The sequence below is a fragment of the Hemicordylus capensis genome, chromosome 4, assembly GCF_027244095.1.
Source record: "Hemicordylus capensis ecotype Gifberg chromosome 4, rHemCap1.1.pri, whole genome shotgun sequence".
In the NCBI taxonomy this organism is placed as follows: Eukaryota; Metazoa; Chordata; class Lepidosauria; order Squamata; family Cordylidae; genus Hemicordylus; species Hemicordylus capensis.
The window spans coordinates 125771881-125797934 of NC_069660.1; the positions used below are offsets into that span (position 1 = coordinate 125771881).

General features: G+C 48.5%; 1 protein-coding gene across 2 annotated transcripts in view; it reads right to left on the minus strand.

The window, feature by feature from the left end:
* Positions 1 to 6094: 6094 nt before the first annotated feature.
* LOC128324235 (uncharacterized) overlaps positions 6095 to 26054 on the minus strand; it is a 29192-nt gene continuing 9232 nt past the window's right edge. Inside the window, exons 2-7 of one of the 2 annotated variants that reach the window (XM_053248520.1) lie at positions 10810 to 10833; positions 10061 to 10089; positions 8220 to 8972; positions 7913 to 8038; positions 7692 to 7733; positions 6095 to 7607 (exon numbers count right to left, since the gene is read on the minus strand). In XM_053248520.1, coding sequence (XP_053104495.1) covers positions 7309 to 7607; positions 7692 to 7733; positions 7913 to 8038; positions 8220 to 8925 — 1173 coding nt within the window. In that variant the 5' untranslated portion in view covers positions 8926 to 8972; positions 10061 to 10089; positions 10810 to 10833 and the 3' untranslated portion in view covers positions 6095 to 7308. Of the gene's footprint in view, positions 7608 to 7691; positions 7734 to 7912; positions 8039 to 8219; positions 8973 to 10060; positions 10090 to 10809; positions 10834 to 26054 lie in introns of those variants that run through there. The other variant, XM_053248521.1, reaches the window with a different exon arrangement.

Here is a 26054-nt window from a genome sequence, read left to right on the forward strand (position 1 = left end):
GAAAATAGCGCCTAGGGCAAGCAGTGGAATTGCACCCCTGTCCAAAGAGGAATGATGGGACTTGTAGTCAACAATATCTGGAAATCCCTGTTAAAAGGCACACTGTACCATCTAGACATGGTTGTTGATCAAAACCTGAGAACATGAACCATCTCTGTAAAAGACTTAGAACAACAGTCAGGAGTTATGCGAGGAGTCCAAGTGTCATTTTCTCTGTCTCATCTCATTCTTTAAAAAACACGACTTTGTCCTAGAGGATCACCTGCCCAAATAGCCACTAGCAAAATAGGGGAAGAAGAAGGTGGTGGGGTGTGTGTGTGTCTATAAACCAGTGAATGATTCCTGCCAGCCTTTGTCTTATGATGACTGTTGGCTCATGATGGGGTACATGTGCATTCACCACACTAGTGCTTACTTTGACACCAAGAGGGAGGAGGATACATTAGTTTGCCACACTAGACAGAGGAATTTGCAACAGGAGCAGATAGCCAAGTTCTGCCAGGGCCAAAACCAGCCCCTGCCAGACTAATAAATCATTGTAATTTGCCCCTTCCTGTCACAAGCAGCGTGCTGTTCTTTTATTATTGACTGTAACTCTCAGATATCCCAGTCATGGATGGAAAATTCAGGGTCAATTTACAAGAGACACATTTTCTACATAGGAGTTTCTTCTGTGCAGGTGTTGTGCAGAAACCCATGTGTAGTGACCGCCAGGGGCATAGCAAGGTTGGAATGGGCCAAGATGAGATTTTAAAATGGGCCCCCAGCCCCTCAAAGTCCAGGGCATCCACACACCCCAGGCCCCCAAGGATTTAAGTATGATATTTCAAAATAAGTATGCTGCCTGGAAATACATTTCACTGAATACACACACGCACACTTCACAATATATAGTTATATACATTGAGTACTATATGTTTGTGCTACTTTTAATGCCTAGATCACACTAGAAACACTAATTATTAAAATGGCCCCCTCGCTGCAGATTAGCAAAGGAGACTTTCAACCATGCAGGGTGCGCCTATGTTTGTTTTCTCAGAATTCTGAACAAATTCAGTAAAGTTTGATTCCATGAAGTTTTCCACACGGGGCTTTTAAAGCCCTTTAACACACATCTCCTCTGGAATGGAGGTGCTGCATTCACATGTTGGCCAGATTTACCCTGAAGTCCCTGCAAGTTATTGGGGAGCAGTTCACACATAAGAAAAATAAAATAAAATAAAACAAAAGCACACACATGCTTCACAGTTCTCACTCAGACCTTCTGGGTTGCAAAACAACTTGAACATAAGTGCATTTATGAGTGAATGAATGAATAAATAAATATAATATTGTTCCAGAAGTTTTTGTAATTTTCTTCCATGAAACAAGCCACTTATAGGGCTTTTTAGACAGTTTTTGTTTTTAAAGCCAGCAAAGTTTCCACTCTGTTTTAAATTAAATATTCAGATTTCTCAGTCTCCCCCAACCACCACCCATATCAAAGCCCTATGGCAAGCAGATCCCTATATATGGGGGGCGGGGAGTAAACCACAAAAAGGAATTCACAGTACCTGGCAAAAGCTGTGCTGGATGTTCTGGGCAGAGGGTCTGCTGCTGCAGAGAACTCTGCCTGCTGTCTTCTTCTTGGCTTCCTTGGGGCCTGCCGAGTTCAGGCTTCAGGGAGGCCTGCCGAGTTCAGGCTTCAGTTCAGGCTTCTCTGTAAGCCCCGCCCACCCGCCGATCAGCTGAAAGGCGGGGAGAGAAGAGCTGCTCTGTAGTTTGCAGGCCCAGCCCGTGGAGGATCCTAGGCCTCGCAGAAGGCAAGCAGGATGGCAAGTGGCTGAGGGGCCCTGGGACTGTGCAGGTGGGTAATCGGGTGGGGGTGGCAGGAATTGGAGTGGCACCCTCCCCTCAGTGGCGGCTAGGGCACCTGCCCTGGCTGCCCCACCCCAGTTCTGCCCATGATTACTGCATTCGTGGATACAGCACTCTTATGCTAAAGTGTTTTTCTAGGTACTAAGCCCAATGTATCCCATTCACAAGGCACATTCTGTTGATTCTAATGACTAGGGGTGTGCAATTCGGGTTTTCGGGTGATTTGGCTCGGACCCGAACCGAATCACCCCTGTTCTGTTTTGTGCCCGAATCTGGGTCACCCGAATCAATTCGGGTGGGTAAAAAGGGGCCCAGGGGCAAAATTTTGGGGTGGGGTGGTAGTGCCCAATGGGTGGAGTCTACCACCCCAATTTCAGGGGGATTGGGCAAAGGGCTGAGTTTTGCTGAATTTTTTAAGTTTTAGTGACTTTGGGGCAGTTCGGGGGCATAGAATGGGATCTGGGCAAAAGGAGTGGGGTGGGGTGGTAGTGCCTAATGGGTGCAGGCTACCACCCCAATTTCAGGGGGATTGGGCAAAGGGCTGATTTTTGGGAAATTTCTGAAATTTTCATGTCTTTGGGGCAGATTGGGGCAGAAAGTGTGGCCTGGGGCAGAATAGTGGGGTGGGGTGGTAGTGCCTAATGGGTGCAGGCTACCACCCCAATTTCAGGGGGATTGGACAAAAGGCTGATTTTTTGAGAATTTTTGAAGTTTTAATGACTTTGGGGCAGTTTGGGGGCATAAAGGGGATCTGCCCCAAAGGAGTGGGGTGGGGTGGTAGGACCTAATGGGTGGAGGCTACCACCCCAATTTCAGGGGGATTGGGCAGAAGGCTGATTTTTTGGGAATATTTGAAGTTTGGGTGTCTTTGGGGCAGATTGGGGGCAGTAAGTGGATCTGCCCCAAAGGAGTGGGGTGGGCTGGTAGATAGTGCCTAATGGGTGGAGACTACCACCCGTCCCCAATTTCAGAGTGATTGGGCACAGGGGTGAATTTTGGTGAATTTATGAGGTTTGTCTTCATAAGGTGGTGTGCTTAATTGATTACTTCCTCATATTATTCATAGTAATTGAGGTGTGAAAAAGTGAAAGTGGGGTCATGAGAGTTGTTTAATTGAAAAAAACCTCATTTGCTATGATAGAATGAGAATTCACACCTCAGAAAAAACTTCTGAGGTGTGAATTCTCATTCTATCATAGCAAATGAGATTTTTTTCAATTAAACAACTCTCATGACCCCACTTTCACTTTTTCACACTTACTATGAATATGAGGAAGTAATCAATTTAGCACACTTCACCTTATGAAGACAAACCTCATAAATTCACCAAAATTCACCCCTCTGCCCAATCACTCTGAAATTGGGGACGGGTGGTAGCCTCCACCCATTAGGCACTATCTACCAGCCCACCCCACTCCTTTGGGGCAGATCCACTTTCTGCCCCCAAACTGCCCCAAAGTCACTAAAACTTCAAAAATTCTCAAAAAATCATCCCTTTGTCCAATCCCCCTGAAATTGGGGTGGTAGCCTCCACCCATTAGGCACTACCACCCCACCCCACTATTCTGCCCCAGGCCACACTTTCTGCCCCAATCTGCCCCAAAGACATGAAAATTTCAGAAATTTACCAAAAATCAGCCCTTTGCCCAATCCCCCTGAAATTGGGGTGGTAGCCTGCACCCATTAGGCACTACCACCCCACCCCACTCTTTTTGCCCAGATCCCATGCTATGCCCCCGAACTGCCCCAAAGTCATTAAAACTTAAAAAAATTGCCAAAAATCAACCATGAACCGAATCACCCGAATTTTTCACGTCCGAAATTCGGGTGATTCGGCTCGTGCCCGAAAAATATGGGGGACATCAGGGGTGATTCGGTTCAGCCCCGAATCACCCGAAATTGTTCGTTTCGGGCACAGATCGTTCTGTGCCCGAAATTTTTTGCACATCCCTACTAATGACTCTTCCCAGTGCATGCACGATGAGCATCAAGAGCAAACATGTCTTTGTCCTTGACCATCTTTAAGGGTTCTTAGAGATGGTCAAGGACAGGCATTTGGTCACTGAGCTTTGTAGCTAATTTAGGCTCAAAAGCAGCGTTTCCTGCATTGCTGTCTTATTTCATAGTCATATCAAATCAAGCATCTGCAGTGACAAGTGTTCCAATTCAGGCTTTCCTTCTCTCTCCTCTTGCAGAAAAATGACCTGGAGGCTAAAAGTATATTCTCATTGCTGATCCTGCATTTGGGAGGGGGCCTGCTATGTAGAGTGTCTCTTCATTGTCTTTCCCTGAAGCATCAGCAGGGATGGATTGCCCTGGGTGGAGGCCTGGTGCAGAGCTTCCATGATCAGGGGCGTATCTAGGGGTAGGGCAGGCAGGGCACGTGCCCCGGGCGCTACTTGAAGGGGGGCACCATTTTTAAAAATTATTTTTTTTTCAAAAAAAAAAAAGGCCACTGAAAACAAAATGGCCACTGTGCATGCTCAAATGGCCTCTGTGAGGCCCCCATGCCAGGCCTCGCAGAGGCCATTTGAGCATGTGTGGCAGCCATTTTGTTTTCAGCGGCGGCCACCACACATGCTCAAATGGTCCCTGCAAAGCCCTAGAGGCCAGCGAGGGGAGTGGGAACCTTTGCAGACCCACCCCACAGCCTTTAGGGCCTACAGGTATTTTTTTTAAAAAATTAATATAATATAAGTCACTGTACACATATTCAGTTTGGCACTATGTACAGAGAATCAGGGCTTGTGAATAATGAGCTGAAGCTTATGAGCTAGGATTGTATTCATTTGCTCTTTGCTTGTTATCAGTGAGTTAAATGTGATGTCTTAATAATATGGCTATTAATGGTGAGTTTGTCTTTCAATCAGTGTGAAATTAGTATTAATTAGCCTTAGTATTAAGGCCCACTGGGAGTTTCTTGCTCTCTTTCTCTCATTTTAACTGTCTTTCTGAAATACTAGAATATATTCCAAGCAGTGACACAATTTACTCTGCATATCTTTTAATTATTTTCAGAGTAAATAGGGAAAAGTCAAATTCTCCATTTCTTTTAAAAACTTATGTAATAGTGATGCTACAATGCATAGTAGAGAATTAGACATTAGTTTTCCAAGTATACCTCCACATAGTATTTGAGTATTTCATGAGCCCCAGCATACTGAAATTTGTAGTTTTCTAAATTGTTTTTGAAAAATTAAAAGATTAACGCGCTTGACTTGTATTTTTCAGCTGATATTATGGTAAAGTTATCTGAAAGATGGGTGTTGAATGTTTGGACAAGGGGCGCAATTTCAGTGCTTGCCCTAGGCGCTATTTTCCCTAGATACGCCTCTGTCCATGATATAGAGGTCATCTCCTGTCTCTTTGAGTTCTTTCCCCTAAGTGTGGATTGCCCATACTTGGGAGATTGCTCATAGCAGGGATGGGATGTCCTGGATGGGGACCCGATGCAGAGTTTGCCTCTTTAAGTCCTTTTCTCTGAGTCTCAGCAGAGATGGAAGGCCCTGGGAGAGGGCCTAATACAGAGGTTGCTTATTTTGGGTTCTTTCCTTGGAAGATCAGCAGGGATGGAACATCCTCGAAGGGGATCTGATATGGAGGTTGCTTCTTTTGGTTCTTTCCTTGGAAGATCAGCAGGGCCGGAAGGCCCTGGGAGGAGGCAGATATCGATGTTGCCTTTTTTGTTCTCTGCTGGGAGTGTCATGCTCTACAGAGAGCCACCCCCATGGCTTTTCTTCCTGCAAAGGAAATGGGGGGGGCACCTCCTAGCTGCTCCCCCAGGACCAAATAAGTCACTAAGCTAACCCAGGGCTGCACCACTTGGGCCTTCCAGCTGTTGTTGGGTTACAGCTCCCATAGTCCCCAGTTGCACTAGCCAATAGTCAGGGTTGATGGGAACTGTAGTCAAACAGCAGCTGGAGGGCTAGTGTTGTGCAGCCCTGCCCTAAATCAAGCTTCCCCTTCTGCATCACCACTCCATCCTCTTCCACAAGAGGCAGATCCCTCTTCAGGGCCAAAATCAGGCCTCCTAGCCATACATATTGGGGCAGACAAGCTCTGTATAAGCCTCCTGGCAAGGAGCAGTCTATCTTGAGCTACCTCTTGAACTTCTCAGAACATCTCTTGGCCCCAAGTGGACTGGCCATAGAGCCTTTTCTGTGGCTGGGTTTGACCCAAAGACATTTTTACCCAACTCTGCCCAAAGAATATTCAAAGTAAGACAACTTTATTTTCTTTAAACTCAACTTTTTAATTTTTAAGCAGTAAATATGCATGTTATATTGCTGTTTTATCTCTACATCCTATCCTATTAAAACAAATGTTTAATATTTTTAAAATAAATATGCAGCATTTTATTGCTACCTATGTATGAAGCACTGTCTGGTTTTTGTCTTTCTCTTTTTACTCATCAACATCCAGCTCCCTTGGAGGAACCAGGATCCCCATAGTGGCTTCCACCCTTGCCAGTCTGCAATGCAGTCTCCGGAGCTGTCCCCTCAGTGCCTTGAGGTTTTGCAAACATTCCTGGCAGCTGCAGAGGTCTCTTTGGCCTTGAAGGAAAGAAAACAAACAGGGTCAAGGGGCCTGTCCTCCACAATACCAGTCCCTGCACTGACTTCTAGTCCCTTTCCATGCCCAGCACAGACTTCTCATCTCTACCTTGAAAACCCACCATGGCTATGCCCCACCCTTTCCCTCTGCACTGATCTTCCCCCCTCTCCCAACTTGCACACCGTCAGGTTGGTTTTTGCTCCTCCAGCTTCTGTCTTCAGCCACCTGGAGGTCTCCTGCTCTCTAAAACTACTCTTTTTCTTCTCCCTCGCTGACCCTTGGGTCTGGAACCGCCACTCATGTGGGCTCACGTCTCTCTCCTATCCTTCCAATGCAACCCACCTCCTCTGTGCAGCTTTTGGCTTAATGCCTCAGCAAAGGCAGCTCCATCAGCGTGAACTGAATGCCCCTTATGCTTTCTTCCTCTTCCTCACTTCTCTCTCCAAAGCCAAACTTTAGACTGTATGCTCCTGGTGGCCGGGAACTTTTGCCCATGTACATTGACGATGCTATAAGGAGGATTGTGATAAGCACAATTGTATGTCATCCTCCTTGGTTTCTTGTTTCAGCCCAGCTTGAACTCAAAAGGGCTGATGTTAGCATTCATATTATTAGCATTCATGAATTTAGTATTCACATTCTGCTCTTCCTCAAGCAGCTCAGGGAGGTATACATGGTTATTTTTTTCCTCCTAACAACCCTAAAGGTTAAGTTAGACTGCGGAACAAGTGACTGGCCCAAAGTCACCCAGCGAGGTTCATGGCTGGATGAGAATTCAAACCCTGGTCTCCCTGGTCCTAAGGAGGTGCAGCTGAAATACATACACATTGTTCCCCCGCTTGTCCCACCTCAACTTCCCTCTCCTTCCTCTATTGCTTGCCCATCTCTATTTTTAGACTATAAGTGTTTTAGATTGTAAAACAACAATGAGGATGGAAAAGGGGTGCTGCCTCTGTGAAACTTATGGTCATTCAGCTGATGGAACTGCAGATCCATCAAACTCTGCAGAGTTTCTTTTACATTGCTGAGGTCCGGCTCTAGAGGAGGTGGGGAAGGAGGAGGAGGGGGAGAGGGATGCAGGAGGAAAGAAGAGGTGGAGGTGGAGGGTGGGATGGAGCCAACTTCCAGCGAGGCGGAAGATAATAATGAACTGGACCCAGGGGGGCGGAGACATGCAGCAGGGCCTTCAGGAACATCTGCAAGAGAGAAGAAGCAACAGGTGGTCAGCCGCAAACGCTGGCATACTACCACACCCTCCATCACTTGCCCTCACTGCTCACCATGAGAAGCTGTCTGAATTACAGGCATCAGAGCTTGGTCACCTGAAAGACAGAAAACGAAGGAACACTTCAGCAAGCACTGACAACCCACCCACAGGCCTCCCCTCCGAAACTTAGATGCAGACTCAAATCAAACATTTCAACATTCAGGAGAAGGAAACAGAGAGCAAAAGAGCCATTTTTAGCCCAGCAGCAACTTCAGGGGTATGCTCCAAACGTACCTTCCTTTCCCCACCATTGCAGCCGAACTTCACTGCGGATGAGCCTTGTCCGCGTGTGTCCAATTTGCAGGTTGATGGCCCGGAGAGAACGAGGGAACTGCTGGGAAATGTGGCGAACCCTCATTTCTGCAACAAAGAGAGCAAAAAGGAACAAGTGTTGTATGCTCTGACCAGGCCGAGTGCTGGTGTCTTGCAAAAAGGGGCAGTGCTAGTGCTTGGTCCATCATCTGGGCTGAGTATCAAAACTCCAGCTGAACTTTGTGCTGGGTGTCTATGCAAAAGGGTTCTGAGGTGCTACAGTACTTACGCCACTGGACATAGTCATGCTGTAATCCTGTGAGGATTTCTACTTCTTGCTCAAGATAATTGTCAGCAGTGGAAGGCTCTGGTAAGGGCTCTGACACAAAAGCTGCTTCCTTTGGAGTGCCAGTGGGGATGGAAGGACCTGGCACTGAGGTTTCCTCATTGACCTCTTTCCCCGGAATGTCATTGGTGATGTGAGGTCCTGGAAGGGATCCTGGCACTGAAGTTGCCTCATTGAGTTCTCCCTGCAGAATATCAGTGTGGATGCAAGGTCCTGGAAGAGATCCTGGCATTGAGGTTTCCTCATTGAGCATTTCCTCCAGAATATCAGTGGAAATGCGAGGTCCTGAAAGGGATCCTGGCACTGAGGTTGCTTCATTGAGCTCTTTCCCCAGAATGTCAGTGGGTACACGAAGTCCTGGAAGGAGTCCTGGCACCAAGGTTGCTTCATTGGGCTCTTCCCCCAGAACGTCATTGGTGATGCAAGGTCCTGAAAGGGATCTTGGCACCAACATTTCCTCATTGAGCTCTTGCTCCAGAATATCAGTGGGGGCGTGAGGTTCTGGAAGGGATCCTGGCACTGACGTTTCCTCATTGAGCTCTTTCCCCAGAATGTCAGTGGGGACATGAAGTCCTGGAAGGGGTCCTGGCACCAAGGTTGCCTCATTGGGCTCTTCCCCCAGAGGGTCCCCCAGAACATGGTGCAACATGGGTCCCCCAGGACATGGAGCAACATGGGTCGGATTTCTGGGGTGACCTGAAAGAGAGGAAATAAAGCAGGAATCTGGAAATGAGGATGGCCCATAGCAAGACAGCCCTCACCAACTACGCTTCAGAAGGGAGTGCAATGGCCAGGCTCTATCTGCTGAACATCCCAATGCAGCTGCCTCCTACCAAGTCATACCCCTGGCTCACTTTGCCCTACTCTGGCTGACAGCCGCTCTTGGGCAGAAGCCTTTTCCTAGCTAGCTAAAATCCTTTAACAGAAGATGAAGAAGACTCAACCCAAGACCTTGTGCATGCAAAGCACTTGTTCCACTACTGGACTATGGGCCCTCCCATACCTGTGAGGAAAGAGGCTTCTCCTTTGAGCAGAGTGGGAGCTGATGGTTCACATGGACTAAACAATGCATTTGCTCTTTGGCTGAAGCAACAACCCCCAGTTACAGCCTTTTGACCTATGTGCGGGGGTAGGGGTGGGGCTTGAAAATCTGCCTGGACGCCATAAGCAGGAAGCATAGCTATGATCTGAGGAATGCAGGCCCAGCTCCGAGGGGCAGAAAACTGGGATCAGAGAAAGAAAGAGTCTCTTTGGACTGATCTCAGAGCTCATTGGCCAGGAAATGTTGCCCTTGTTTGCAGGTGATCCTCCATTTCCATCTTGACCCATGTAATTGTCAAAAAAAGAGATGCTTTGGAGACAAGACACCAGCATTCTTTAGCTTCCTCTTCTCCAAGGCAGGGGGAACAAGGCCCAGAGGATGTCTTGGGGCTAGGTGTGGGCAAAAGGTTCTTGCAGGGCTTTTCCAGAAGTGCACCACCTCCAAGTGAGAATTACCAAACCTGCCTGCCTGCTGCCACAGCCCTTTCCCCATCTTCTCCTAGAAGGGAGGGTATCCAGATGTGACTCGCCCAGGCCCCCTGGTCTCCTCCAACACTTTTGGCTGCAACAAGTGCCAGCAGCAAAGGATAGAGGTGGATAAACCTGCCCTCTTGCCATTCATCCATCAGATGGACGTCTGCCTATCTCTCTCCATTGTCAAAGTGAAACAGGTCTCCAAGGAGACACTCCCTGGGGGGTTGAGGAGCCCTGAGAAGAAGCATGCACTCTCGTCATCCACTTACCAGTCTGTGCCCCCTCTTCATCTTCATCCCTGCAGAGATAAGGAGAAACATTCTTAGTAGTGAATCACAGGAAATTGAGGGGTCCCCCCAGTAATCCTAGGGGGTGCTGTGCCATCCCAAGCATGCCCTCACCCATAATCCTTCTAGAAGGCCCTGCTAATTTTGGATGATTCAATACTTGGGAGCAGTGAAAGTAATTGCTATTGAAAGTCACTCACTACATTTTGCTCAGATTGTTTTAACTTGGGGATTGACTGCTTGACAGGGCGGGGGGCAGACCCACTCTCATAGTTTATAGATATGAGGCCAGCTTTCCCACCCCTCTCCAGAGATGATTTTCAACTTTTTAGAAAGCCCCCCCCAAAGGGGACACTTCAGCTAAAAGAACATACATACTGTTTTGGTTTTTAAAATTTGAATAAGAGGGTTTAAATTTGTGACAACTCAAATCCCCGCCTGTATGTTCCCCAGACTATGGGAAACACCTATATCGGGCAGCAGCGATATAGGAAGATGCTGAAAGGCATCATCTCATACTGTGTGGGAGATGGCAATGGTAAACACCTCCTGTATTCTACCAAAGGCAACCACAGGACTCTGTGGTCACCAGGAGTTGACACCGACTCGATGGCACACTTTTACCTGGGTTTGGGCTATGTCTGAACAACCCCCTCCACACCCATCCCGTCAGATGGCCACACCAGAGCCAAAAGCATTAAGAGGAGTCAAGAGGGGGAAAAGCAACTCACTTTGGTTCTGCCTCTGGGTGAGACCTATGGGAACATGAAAGAAGAAAAGATGAGGCATGTTCTTGGAAATAACATGGGGGTTTGGGGGGGCAGCTTTTGAAGTCAGCTTCAACTGGTGGGCAGGATTCCCCCCCCTCCAAAAAAAAACCCAAGTGGGCCCACAGGGGCCAGCCAGTAGCTCCTGGGTGCTACAGTTTCACAGGTCTAGGACCTGTAAGCTTAAGAAATACCGTGGAAATCAGCCCAGCAAGTGACCTTCGAGGGCCACCTGCATTTCAAGGAGAAGCTGTGTGGTGTGAATACTGGTGGTGAACTTGTGACCACTGAAGTTCACATAGGGAGCGCAATGGCATGTAAAATAATGGAAGGGCATCTTTAAAAACCAAGTCCAGGCAGCTATTAGATTTTGCTTCCCCATCATGCCGGAGACTTACCTACAGTTCACCCATGACCAGCAGCCACCCATCCTGACAGCTAAGATGATAAGCTGATGATAAACTGACAGCCAAAGACAGCCAACTTATCAAAGATGCTGCAGCTTATCTAGAATGCTGCCAGGTGAGCCTCCTGCAGAATCCTCGCAGGTCTCCAAGGGGAACCATGACGGCAGAATTCTGTGGCTGATTGTGAGATCGCAAGATCAGTTACTGGCCATGCTGGTTCTGGTTTGAATCCAAACACTGTCTTGGTTGTCAGCGCAAAGTGTCAACGCACCAGGGGAGAGTCACCCCTGTCCTGCCCTCCCTGCTCCCCACATGTGTTCCACCTAATCACTTGCTGAAGTCCCTTAGCTAGGAAATCCCTCTACATCACATTTAGCACTAAGGCCCGTCTCTGTTCAGAATACACAAAAAAGAAAGCCAATTAACTTGTGGAACTAGGTGTGGTGATGATCCCTGGCTTAGATGGGTTTGAAAGGGGGTTAGAAACATTCACGGGGGAGGAGAGATCCCTCTGTGGCTATTAGTCATGATGGCTATAGAGAACCTCCAGGTGCACAGGCTGAATCCCAGATGCTGGGGACATGCAATGGGTGTGGCTGTTGCCTTTGCACTCTTTCATGAGTTACAGAGGACTCAGATGTCACAGAAGACTCATGCAGGTTTATTATAAACTTGCACTAGCAGTGGCTACAGCCCACCCCTATCCACAAGCATCCCCTTCCTTCAGCATTTGCTAACAGAAGGGAAGAGGCAAATGAATAGAAAGTGACAGAGAGGGAAGGAGGGGAAAATGAGAAGGACAAAGAAAGAGGGGAAGCAAGAAAAACGATGCTGCCTCACAAAGAATGAGCAAGAGAAACAGAAGGCTGTAATGTACTTTTTGTATAAGGTTATGAAATGGAAAACAAACAATATTCAGGATCTTGCCCCACCCCACCCCGTTACATCTTCGGAAACAACCTACAGTATGTCCTTATTAAACTCCATAGGCCCAACATCTTAGTTTCCACTGCACTTTTTTTTTTTTGAATGCACCCAGCTGCACATCAAAATGAACCTTGGACTAAGGGACTGCCTATTTGGCCTCCCCAAAGACCCACCATGGCAGCTCATGGCCCCACAGTGGATGGATGAATCCTCCCAAGGATGCTACTCTTACATTTTTAGGGGATAGGCCAGGAGCATTCTAGCTATTGCTCGCTTATAGCTATTATTTTTGCCACTGTTTTAAAACCACATGTTGTGGTTGTTGTTGGAAGTGCTTTTGCTTAATGTCTTGCTGACATTCTGTCAGCTGGTATGTATCCTTCACTTCCTGCCCCTCTGGCTGCTGCTGCCACCAACAGCACTGCAATTACTCTCCAGTATATTGTTTTATCAGCCACCTTAAGTGGCGCAGTGGGGAATGCTTGACTAACAAGCAGAAGGTTGTCGGTTCGAATCTCCACTGGTACTAAATCGGGCAGCAGTGATATAGGAAGGTGCTGAAAGGCATCGTCTCATACTGCACAGGAGGAGGCAATGGTAAGCCCCTCCTGTATTCTACCAAAAGAAAACTACAGGGCTCTGTGGGCGCCAGGAGGCAAAATGCCCAATATAGCTGTTTACTATAGTCTGGAAAACAGACCAGTGGGGATTTGAACTGGCAATCTTCTGCTTGTTAGTCAAGCATTTCCCCTCTGCACTACTTAAGGTGGTGTAGTCACTATAACCGGGCTCCATTTGGCACTATGGTCGGTCAGAAAGCTTTCCCACTGGGGAAAAACAGGAGAGAGCCCACCGGGAGCTTTCATAACACATTGTTTACATGGGTTGAGAGATTTTGTCCAATAAAGACTGTTGTTTTGGGTAGGTTGCGGTGGGAGGGCATCCGTTAACACGATGGGACGTACCCAAGCTGATGTTTTATGGGTGGGAACGGATGCCTATAAGTGCCTACAACACTTTTTGGAGGACCGTGCGGCCAAGTGCCGCCTGTGACTGGAGAAAGGACAGAATTTTATAATGTCTCACGAAGGGAGATGTTGAAGACCATGTTGCCGCCTTACAAATGTCTTCCACAGGAACCCTAGCCGAGAAGGCAGTAGAAGCCGATGCACTTCTAGTGGAGTGTGCTGTGATTCCCGGAGGGATAGAGAGATGTAAGGTCTCATACGCCAGTGAAATAGTGGACCTAATCCAGTGTGCCAGGGAATCTTTTGAAGCTTTGGCACCTAACTTTGTAGACGAAAAACAAACAAACAAACAAGGAATCCGACTTCCTAAAGGATGTGGTTCGCTTTAGATATATACGGAGAGCCCTGCAGAGATCCAAGGAATGCCAAAGGTGCTCCTTCGGGTGACGCGGATTCGGGCAGAAAGAGGGTAACACAATCTCTTGTGCCCTATGAAAAAGTGAATTCACCTTGGGTAGAAAGGTGGGATCCAATTTCATAATGACAGCGTCCTTCTGAAAGATGCAGAGCTCATCACGGACTGATAGAGCGGCGAGCTCGGAAACCCTCCTGGCAGACGTGATCGCGACTAAAAAGAGAACCTTGAAGGACAAGAGCCGCAGGGGAACCTTCCTCAGAGGCTCAAAGGGATCCTTTGTGAGAGCCTGGAGAACCTTGTCCAAGTCCCACGAAGGAAACCTAGGAACCGGTGGTGGACTCAGATTAGACGCCCCTTTTAAGAAACGCCTTATGTCAGGATGGAGTGACAGGGAACCAACAGCATTAAGATCGAGAATGGAGGACAAGGCGGAAATCTGTCGCCTCAGGGTATTAGGATGAAGTCCCTTGCTGACCCCGGCCTGCAAAAACCCTAGAACTGAGGAAACGCCTGCTGCCCTTGGGTCCAGACCCTCCTTACGTGACCACGAGCAGAAAGCTGCCCACGTCGTTTGATAAATGCGGGTGGTGGACTGACGTCGTGCGGCCAATATGGTTTGCTGAACCGGTGCGGAATAACCCTTGTCTTCTAGGGTGCGGCACTCAATCTCCACGCGTGAAGGTGGAGCCAATCCGGATCTGGATGCATCAACAGACCCTGACTCAGTAGGTCTGACCTGATTGGGAGGGCCCACGGCTTCCGGACCGACAGAGCCAGCAGGTCCGAAAACCATGGGCACCGAGGCCAAAAGGGGGCTATCAGGACCACCTCTGCCCTCTCGGCCACCAGTTTCCGGACAACCATGCGTAGAATAGTCAACGGAGGGAAGGCGTAGAGAAGGACTCCGCGAGGCCATCTGGAAGTCAGGGCATCTACTCGTTCCGCTTGAGGGCACAGGTGTCGCGAGTAGAAACGAGAAAGTTTGTTGTTCAAGGGCGTGGCAAAGAGGTCCACTGCTGGACGACCCCACATTTGAGAGATCTGGCTGAACACCTCCTTGTGTAGAGACCATTCTCCCGGATCCAGGGACTGCCTGCTTATCCAGTCCGCCAGAACATTTGACTGTCCCGCCAGGTGTTCTGCAGTTAGGGAGCGCAGGTGGGTTTCTGCCCAACGGAAGAGCGCATCCGACTCCAACATCAGTGCCCGCGATCGAGTGCCTCCCTAATGGTTCACATGGGCCTTTGTGGTGACATTGTCGGTGCGGACAAGCACATCCTGGCCTTCCAGGTAGACTTGAAACTCTAGTAGGGCTAGCCGAACTGCCTTCAGCTCCAGCCAATTGATGTTGTGGTCGAGATCCTCCAAACTCCACTTCCCTTGTGCCCGCTGGTCGAGGAAATGGGCTCCCCATCCGAATAGACTCGCGTCTGTTGTGACCACACATTTCTGGACAAGCTCCAAGGGAACACCTCGAAGGAGAGCCCGCGAGGTCCACCACCGTAGGGAGAATCGAACCTTGGAGGTCATCTTGACCCAGACGTTTCGCCTGACCATGATGTCCTCCTGGTGAGGAAGCAACAGCCACTGTAAAGGCCTGGAATGCCATCTGGACCATGGCACGCAATCGAAACAGGCCACCATCATTCCCATGAGCTGTGCCAGGCGGATAAGAGGAGCCTTTTTCTTGTGCACGACAGAGGTGACTGTCGCCACGATCTTTAGTCTCCTTTCCTTTGGAAGGCAAACCACTGCTGCTTCCGTGTCGAACAATACGCCGAGATGAACCAGCGTCTGAGTAGGACGGAGATGGCTCTTTGCCGTATTGATCAGAAAGCTGTGGTTTTGTAATATCCTGATGGTAAGGTCGACACTCTGTTCTGCCTCCCCTTCTGACTGCGCCCGGATTAAAACATCGTCCAAATACAGGTATGCGTGGATCCCCCGCAGCCTGACATGGGCGATGACCGCTATCATGAGCTTGGTAAAAACTCTTGGGGCAGAGGAAAGGCCAAAGGGAAGGGCCTTGTACTGGTAGCAGCGGCCCCCGTATGAAAAACAGAGGAAACGACGAAAATCCGGGTGAATCGGTACGTGAAGATAGGCCTCTGATAAGTCGAGGGAGGCCAGCCAGTCTCCCGGAAGAACAGCCGCTTTGATGGATCTGAAGGATTCCATTCTGAAGTGCCTCTTCTTCACGTACCGGTTCAGCCGCTTTAGGTCCAATATTGCCCTCCAGGAGTCGTCCTTTTTTGGAATGAGGAAGATGAGCGAGTAAACACCTGTGTGAACGTGTGGAGATGGTACCAATTCTATAGCACGAATGTCCAGCAAGTGCTGAATGGCGTCTCGCATTAGACTTCTCTTGGAAGGGCTCTTTGACAGGGGGGTGTCGAAGAAGGAATCTGGAGGCGTAGAGACGAACTCTATACGGTACCCCTGAGAAACGGTGTGAAAAACCCAGGAGTCCGTGGTTGTGTCCCCCCAAATCCTGGCAAAGGCACGTAGCCTGCCTCCTACCTGGGGATAGTCATTGTTTTCGAGAGCGACGGTCTTGTCCTGCGGCAAAGGAGGAGCCTCTCTTTCCAGAGCCCCTGGATCTGGGATTCCAGGGTTGGCGCCAGGGAGGACGGTACTGGCTTCCTCTGAAATCTCTATCCCTGTAGTTGTCTCGGAAGCCAGACGTTCCAGATCTGGCGAAAGGCCTAAAGGGACGAAAGGAATACTGAGAGTTGTTTCCCCCACGGAAGGACCTCCTTGAATCCCCCCGTCCCACAGGCATGGCCTTCTTCTTATCCCGGGTCTCAATTAACACCGGGTCCAATGCCTCCCCAAACAGCTTCACTCCCCGGAAAGGGGTGGCAGCCAATGTCGATTTCAACTTGGTATCGACATTCCAATGTTTTAACCAAAGCCCCCTGCGGACTGCCACGTTGGCCGCCATAGCCCTGGAGGCGTGCTGAAGGCAGTCAAGGCTTGAATCTGCCATAAGAGCAGAAACCCTTGCTATTTTATTTAGCCCTTGATGTAGTTTGGTAAGTTCTGGCGGTACCAGTTTTGCCAACTCTTTCGTCCAGAGAATTGTTGCCCTCGCAAATATGGAATTCGTGGAGGCTGCACGGATGATGGTTGCCGAGGCCTCGTGTGCCTTCTTCAGGAGATGATCTGTCTTCTTTTCCTCCGATGACTTGAGGAATTCGTCACCCTCCTTATTAACCAATGCCCCAGTCACCAACTGGGCCACCGGGGCATCGACCACTGGAATGGCTATCAGAGACATATTTTCAGCAGGTAAGGCATACAATTTCTTGGGAAAACTCAAGGCGGGTTTGGACGCCACAGGTACCCCCCACTCTGCTAGCATCACATCCTTAAATAGGGATGGAAAAGGCACTGTGGCAGGAGATGTCGATGTCGAGGGGAAAACCTCCTGGTCTAAACCAGGAACTGATTGAGGGGCAGTATCACTAGACACATCCTTAATTGCCCTTTTTGCCTTGGCCAAGAGGACCTCGAATCCATCAACAGAAAATAACCTTGCTGAGGAGGGCTTTTCAGATGGGGTCTGTTCATCAGACAACTCCCCTTCCTCTTTTTCTGATTCCTCAGAATTCGAACTCTGACCTTGGAGCTGAGTAACAATTGCCCGTGACGAAGTCCCAGGAACATTCCCGTGGGAACTAGAAGCCTCCCGGTTTCCCTGATCCCCCTTATGGGTTTCTGCCGTGGAAACTGGGGCGCAAACGCGTGACCCACATGTCCGTTTGTCTGGTGGAGAGTCATCCCCTTCAGAGGAATAGACATGTGAAAGTCTCCTATGACGCCTTTTCCTGGCATTCCTGGCCCGCCAGACTCTTTCACCAAGAGGAATGGACTGCCTAACTGGACTGGAGTCCGGCGAGGAGGAAAAGGAAGGCTGCCTGCCCCTGCGCGTTCGGGAGGTGGCGGTCGCCGTGACATCATGCCCCCCAGTCTGTGCAGTGTTTGCAGGCAGGTGGACTGCATTGCCCCCAACTGCCTCTGTTTCAACTGTCTGCACTGAACCCTCTGCATTGCCATGCTGTTTGGGAAGAGAAGCACTCACACTGCTCTGCTGATTTAATAGAGGGGAAACCACCGCCAGACAGTTCTTCTGAACGAAAGCACTGAGCCAAGCAAGCTCTTTGGCTGACAGCAACTCCCCGCTAGGACCCATGGAGCCCGCCAAAATGTCTCCTGACAAGTCACTCACCACCAAAGACGAGGATTGTTGAGGATCGGAGCAAGCGGAAGAGAGCCCCAAAGGCATGGGAGCACTCTCAGACGGCCCTGTGGAAGCCTTTATTGCGGGCAGCAGCGCTCCAGGAACAGGCGCGAAATTGCTTGAAAGAGCTGCGGGCGGATCAAAGGCAGCTAAAATGGCGGACGCAATTCGAGCGGGAGGAGCCGTTGGCTCTTTTCCTGGCTGCCGCTCCCTCACTGCTTTGAGTTGGAGCCTTTCACTAGTAGGTGCTTTAGAAAAGAGAACTCCCTTCTCTTTCTTCTTCTTTTTGGTCTTCGCGCCACCCGCCTCCAAATGCTTTGATTTCTTCGGGGCTTTAATGTGCTCCGTGGAAGCTTTTTTCTTTTTTATCTCCTTAACCGGAGATGAGGCGCCTTCAACAACAACCAAGCCTGTATCGGCTGTTACGGAGCTTTCCCCAGCCCCCGAAGGGACTATTGGGGACTTAATAATTGGGGCATCAGAGAGGGGTCCCTCTGAGAGGGAGCCCCGTAGCATATCGCCAGCGTGTGCGATCTCCATAGAAAAACACCGTACTCGCTCCTTTAAGGTCTGAGTGAGAGGGGGGAGGCGGAAATGGTAACTGACAGGAATATGAAACTGACAGAAAAACAAAAAGCCAAAGGAAGGAAGACGACCTAAAGAGAGACAGGAGGGATTACACCGACCTTAAAACGCATACAACTCCTTTCTCCCTCTTGCACACAGGAGAAAGAGGAGAAGAACAAGCTGAGCCAGAAAAAACAGAACTGTCCCAGAGCGAAGACAGGACCAGAACTGGGTATGCCGGGGTTCGACAGAGGGAGCAACATGCATACTCGATTTTCATTGGCCCTGTCTCGGAGCATGCAGTGATTGACAACCCATCGTGTTACGGATGCCCTCCCCATACTTGGAAAAAGGTATCGTCTCATACTGCACAGGAGGAGGCAATGGTAAGCCCCTCCTGTATTCTACCAAAAGAAAACTACAGGGCTCTGTGGGCGCCAGGAGGCAAAATGCCCAATATAGCTGTTTACTATAGTCTGGAAAACAGACCAGTGGGGATTTGAACTGGCAATCTTCTGCTTGTTAGTCAAGCATTTCCCCTCTGCACTACTTAAGGTGGTGTAGTCACTATAACCGGGCTCCATTTGGCACTATGGTCGGTCAGAAAGCTTTCCCACTGGGGAAAAACAGGAGAGAGCCCACCGGGAGCTTTCATAACACATTGTTTACATGGGTTGAGAGATTTTGTCCAATAAAGACTGTTGTTTTGGGTAGGTTGCGGTGGGCAGTCATGTTAAAGAACTCAAGTTGGTTTGAAAAGTTATATAGCTGGTTATGTTTGTGTAATATTAGGGTTGTTTTGACTACTAGTTTTAACGCAAGTATTAGGCCCAAGACTGTAACAATTATTGTGGAGAACTTTGTTATGGGGGCTATAGTTATTGTTGTGGTTTGGTTGGTTGAATTGTTAGTGAAATCAAAAGGCCTGCTGCAGTGCTTCTTACCTTAGCAACAAAAGAATGGAGGATATACATAGAATACAATATGTTCAATTATACATACATATTCACCCAGTATGTAGGGTGGAGGGGAGTGGGGGAGAAATATAGGTAGTTGGGGGGGGCAAGTAAAAAGTCAGCAGAGGACGAGGGACAGGAGAAAGCTCACCAGCTGAAGCTTTCTCCGCAGTGCTTATATTGCTTTTGTTATTTTAGGGAGGAAAGGTTTTAGCAATGCCCCACTTGCAGCTCCACCCACCATCAATGGCACCACCCACTTGGGCTCCACCCATCACTTGACCTGCATGCCACTCAGCCAGTCTCAGGAGTCCCCAATGTCTACAGTGGCTGGCAGTGGCACTAATCTAACTGGCTGACATACTGTGCAATGCCTTGTAATGGAATGTGTGCATAGTTGCGTGAGAGTGCAGTTGTGCAAAACACAAGAATTGCACAAATGCAGTTGCATGGCAGAAGGCCATTAATTCCCATGGCCATTCATCGCACAACTGCATTTGCACAATTGTTGCATTTTGTGCGTATGCAACTGCACACACATTCCATTACAAGGCAGGTGGAATATTGCACAGTATTTCAGCCACTGTAATTATAGACAACTCATCACACATGGTAACTTTTGGCTCTGGGTGTGAATGCATTAAAAATACATCTAGACAGCAAAACAGTGCTCAAATGGGTATCACGGTGTGGATAAAGATACACATCGGCATAACTGATGACCATGGAAGGCTTTGTACACACCTCTCTTTCTTTCTGGATCAGGGCCATCGACTTTTAAGGGTTGTGCCATTCCTCACCCTCATTCATAGTGAAACGTAAATGTCCATGAGTTACTGCGAGCAATGACATGACTTTTAAAAGGTAGGCAGCACAATCCTGTGCATGTTTATTTAGAAGTATGTCCAGAGTTGTAGGGAGTCCCCCAGTGGCCCGGGGACAAAGTTCTTTCAAGGGGTCCCCATGCCAGCACCAAAGCCACACCCCCTATCTTCCAGCCTCGCCACTGCACTTCCCCCTCTAAATGTATATGTGGCTGTGATGGCGGGTGGGTGGGCTTCTCAGTGCTCTGGCGTCTCTCCCCGCTAGCGCTGTGTGGGTTGAACTGTGATGCAGGGGGAGGGGGCTGCTTTCGTGCCCATTTGTAGGCATCTGCTTGGCCCCCGCCGGGGGCTGACCCCTGTGCATTTCGGCCAAAGCAGACCCCTGGGTGGGGGCATGCTCCTGCCATGGATTGGTGGGGAGTGCTTCTCTTCTTCCATCACTATCCCTACAGATGTGCCTTGCTCTGGGCTCTTCCTAGTTCTCAGCGCTGCCGCTCAGTTATGGAAGGAAAAGGGGGGAATGTAACACGCACACCCATTTTAGCCGTCCTGTCTAACCACCCCCTACCAAGCAGCTGAGTGTCCGTTCTGTCGTCCTTTCGTATTTCCCTCCCAGCCCCACTTGCTGCAGGGAAGAAATGCCTGGCTTGGCTATTCCAGGACAGCTCAGCCTGGCTGGGAAAGCAAAGCAAGCATCGCTGTCTCTCTCCCAGGCAGCCAGAGATGCTACAGAGAGCAGGAGCTGCGTTTACACACACGGCAGGCTGCTGGTGTTCTGGGGAAGGAGAGCCAGCCGGGGGAGGCGAGGTGAGTGGCAGGGTGCATGGTGAGGGACACTTACCGAGGCAGTGTCCAGATGGCACAGCATGCAACACTCTGCCTACTCAATGGGGAGGCCTGTGTGCCGGCCACAGAGGGGGAAGGGGAGCCTGCTGCCACCACTACCAACAAAATCAAGGGGAAATAGGAAATGGCAGTGTAGGGATGTACAGGAGGAGGGTGGTGAGGCCCTTGTGGGCCCCTTGACTCTCCGGGCCCAGGGACATTTGCACTCCCTCATCCAATGGATGCTATGCCCATAAGTATGTCCCACTGTGCTCAGTGGGGTTTATTCCCAGAAAAGTGAACTTGGATTCCAGATTCAAGCATTTAATTGTAATGTAGTACGTTAATTGTAATTTGTCATCTCTCTGTAGTTTGTTGTATACATTTCTCTGGAATTGTAATATAAGAGTTGCAAAAAATTCTGAATGGATATGGGGAAAGGGAGGTGGAAGCTATTTAAAATCCATATACCAACCTTTGACTAGAAACAGTGACTCACTCACATGCTGCGTTCCAACCAATTTCACCTCAGAATATGGTGGGACCTGGAAGAGGGCCTCCTCACAGGATAGCAATGGTAGAGCGGATTGGTGCCGAGTAAGATGGTCCTTTGCCTTCAAGAGGCAAAGTAGGCAGGAGCGTATCTAGGGTGGGGCAGGCAGGGCACATGCCCCGCGTGCCACTTTAAGGGGGTGCCATTTTGTAAAATTAATTTTTTTTTAAAAAAATGGCTGCTGAAAACAAAATGGCCACCGCACATGCTCAAATGGCCTCTGTGAGGCTCTCGGCCATGCCAGACCTTGCAGAGGCCATTTGAGCATGCACGGTGGTCATTTTGTTTTCAGTGGCCATTTTTTTAAAATATTATTATTATAAAAAGTGGCCACCGCACATGCTTAAATTGTCCCTGTGAGGCCCTACAGGCCAGCGAGGGGAGGGAAAACCTTTGCAGACCCCCCATGCCCACACGGCCTTTAGAAAGCCCCCTGAAGGGGCTACAGGTAAAAAGTTTAAAAAAAAAATAGTATGATATAAGACACTGTACACATATTCAGATTGGCACTATGTACAGCAAATGAGGGCTTGTGAATACTGAGCTGAAGCTTATGGGTTAGGATTGTAGTCATTTGCTCTTATGATAAGTGAGTTAAATGTGATGTCTTAATAATATGGCTATTAATGGTGAGTTTGTCTTTGAAGCAGTGTGAAACCCTTAGTATTAAGGCCCACTGGGAGTTTCTTGCTGTCTTTCTCTCATTATAACTGTCTTTCTGAAATACTAGAATATATTCCAAGCAGTGACATATTTTATCTGCATATCCTTTAATTATTTTCAGAGTATCTGGGAAAAGTCCAATTCTCCATTTAATTTTAAAACTTATGTAATAGTGATGCTACAATGCATAGTAGAGAATTAGACAAGCACTTCTGTTTAGTTTTCCAAGTACACCTCCACATAGTATTGGGGTATTTCATGAGCCCCAGCATACTGAAATTTGCAGTTTTCCAGCACTTTTTGGTCTGGCTACGTCCACTGCTGAATAGTTTTTGAAATATTAAAAGATTAATGAGCTTGACTTTTATTTTTCAGCTGATATTATGGTAAAGTTATCTGAAAGATGAGTGTCAGATGTTTGGACAGGGGGTGCAATTTTAGTGTTCGCCCTAGGTGCTATTTTCCCTAGATACACCTCTGAAAGTAGGTCACAGGAGGCTCAGGATGAGACTGGATTGCAGGTTAGGGCTGGAGCCAGAGTTGGAGGCAGGAGAGGCCAGAGGAAGCTGCAGGCTGGAAATCAGAGTGCAAAGCAGGAGATGGGGCTCGGAGGCTGAAGCAAGGGCCAAGACGGAAAGCAGACGCAGAGGGCTGGAGCAAAAACCTGGAGCTGGGTCTGAAATAAACTCCCAGTTCCAAGCTGTTGCATAGGTGAAAACGAGGCTGAGGCTGAAGCATGAATATAGTGGCAGCAACCCAACCCTTCCTAATTCTAGCTCAGTCCCAATCTAGGGCATGCACCAGAGCTTGTTTCCTCCTTCCAAGTAGGCCCACTGGAAAGGAACCCCTGGGCAACCAGGCGACCCCTTCACTGCTATTTCTAGAGTACTATTCTAATTTGTGGTCATAACTGTTCCTGGAGCCCTAGGCATGATGGAGGAGAGTCCAGAGCTGGAGCAGGGGTCTAGATTTGACTGCTGGGTCACCCAAGACCCCACACTCCTCAGAAAGAATGTCTGCAAAAGGGCCAAGCTCCAGCTTGGTAGTAACCATAGGATCCTCAGTGCTGAAAAGGAGAAGACCACGTCATGGTCCAAAAGCAAGTATGGCTGGATCCCGACAGTAAGTACTCTGGGCCCAAATGAGGACTGATAACTTTGGAAGGGAATCATATTGTGTGAGCAGCACAGAAGGCATCTAGTTATTTCAAAACCAATAAGGGATAAGAGTCAGTACTCCATGGGGGTGTTTGAGCTCTGTATTAAAGATATGCATCAAGCATGCTTTCCTTCCTACCACTGCTTGTTTCTTATCTTCCTTTCTCACATATCTATTAGGTATGTGCAAACAGGTTCGATGTCGAATAGGTTCAGTTCAAGAATCAGATATCAAACCGAACCCTCTGCCCCCCCCCGATTCAGTTTGCTACCGGACCCCCTGGCCATTTGTGGGGGGGGGGGGTTCGTGACTACAAAAATAACCATGACCCAGCCACGTAAAGGCCCATTTGGCATGGGCAACAGAGGACAGGCCCGAAACAGGCTGAAGACCACCCAAACCGGGTGATTTGTACATAAATGGAGGCTGACATGGGGGAGGGAGAACTTCTGGAGACACCCCCCACCCCCACCCCATGGCTGAATCTAAGCCCCTGGACTGGGTGGCAGTAAGTAAAATCTAATTTTTAAAAGTTTTTTAAAAATTTAATCTCATGAACTCCCACAAACTTAACCAAACCAGGGAGGGTACCCTGTTCAGGGGTGGTGGTGGCAGAGGTGTATCTAGGGAAAATAGCACCTAGGGCAAGCACTGAAATTGCACCCCCTGTCCAAACATCTGATTCCCATCATTCACCATAATATCAGCTGAAAAGTACATGTCAAGCTCGTTAATCTTTTAATATTTCAAAAACTATTTAGCAGTGGACGTAGCCAGACCAAAAAAATGCTGGAAAACTACAAATTTCAGTACGCTGGGGCTCATGAAATACCCAAATACTATGTGGAGGTGTACTTGGAAAACTAAACAGAAGTGCCTGTCTAATTGTCTACTAGGCATTATAGCATCACTATTACATAAGTTTTAAAAATAAACGGAGAATTTGACTTTTCCCAGATACTCTGAAAATAATTAAAGGATATGCAGAGTAAACTGTGTCACTGCTTGGAATATATTCTAGTATTTCAGAAAGACAGTTAAAATGAGAGAAAGAGAGCAAAAAACTTAATACTAAGCCTTAATACTAAGGATTTGACACTGATTCAAAGACAAACGCACCATTAATAGCTATATGATTAAGACATCACATTTAACTCACTTATCACAAGAAGCAAAATAAGAGCAAATGAATACAATCCTAGCTCATAAGCTTTAGCTCAGTATTCACAAGCCCTGATTCTCTGTACATAGTGCCAAACTGAATATGTGTACAGTGACTTATATTTTATATATATATATATATATATATATATATATATATATATATATATATATATATAGACACACACACACACACATATATATTTAACCTGTAGCCCCTTTGGGGGGCTTCCTAAAGGCTGTGTGTGTGGGGGGTCTGCAAAGGTTCCCCCCCACTGGACTCTGGGGCCTCACAGGGACCATTTGAGCATGTGTGGTGGCCATTTTTAAAAAATATTTTTTTTTTAAAAAAGGCTGCTGAAAACAAAATGGCCACCGCGCATGCTCAAATGGCCTCTGCGAGGCCTGGCATGGCCTAGGGCCTCACAGAGGCCATTTGAGCATGCACGGTGGCCATTTTGTTTTCGGTGGCCATATTTATTTTTTATTTTAAAAAAATAAGAAATGGCGCCCCCTTCAAGTGGCACCCGGGGCACATGCCCTGCCTGCCGCACCCTAGATACGCCCCTGCTCAGCCACCTCTTGCCTGGTGTGTTCCTGGTATTGGAGAGCAGGCACTGAAGGGCGAGAGTTTCCAGATACAGCCTTGCTCTGGGGCAGGGATGGGGTATCTCTGAAGGTTCAGATCCATATTCCTGGAGCCCCTTATCGCCTGGTTCATCCTTGCCACTGGAGCTGCCCGGGTCCTGCATCTTGGCCGCTGCTGTTAGTACTGGAGAATTCCCTAGTTCTGCCACCTCAGGACCTGAGCCCCGACTGTTGCATGAAGTTGAGTCCATGACACCCAGTGTGAAAAGGATGAAAGGGACTGCAGTTGGAGGAGGTTGATTAGATTCCTCCAAGAGCCTCGCTCAAGTGTCAGTGCATGGTAGCACTGTGGACCTGGGGGAAGGCTGCAGCAGGACTGATAGGGCCTGCAGGCTCTTCTCATATTGGAACAGTATAAATTAGAGGGAACCGTTCAGTCCTTCAGAATCTAGGTACTGTGTAACCAGGTACAGGACTAATACAGGTGTACTGGCTACCCCCACCACCACACCAGGGTACTCTGTATCCAGGGTTGTAGCTAGGATTGTATAATTGAGTGGATGGGTTCAAAGAACCCAGGGCCCCCCAGCTCTACCCCTCCCTATTTTCTTCATTATCTTCCTCAATCTGCCGGGGAGAGGGACTGCCAGGGAGAGGGGCGAACACGGGCCCTGTCTCCCCTAGCTACGCCCCTATCTGTATCTACTTCTCTGCTCTCACTGAGTATGGCATTTGTCTGCAATGGCAATTTTGTACTCAGGGAGAGTTTCTCCCTGTGGTGAGGAATGCTGCATGCTCAGCATGCCCAGTGTGATGGTGGGTGCAGAATGTGCTGGTGTGCTCCTGTTAGCTCTGTCACATTAGCCCTTTTCAGTGCCCAGATTCTGAACAAGTGACCAGCAGGGGTGGCCCAAGGCATCATCATCATCATCATCATTACATTTATATCTC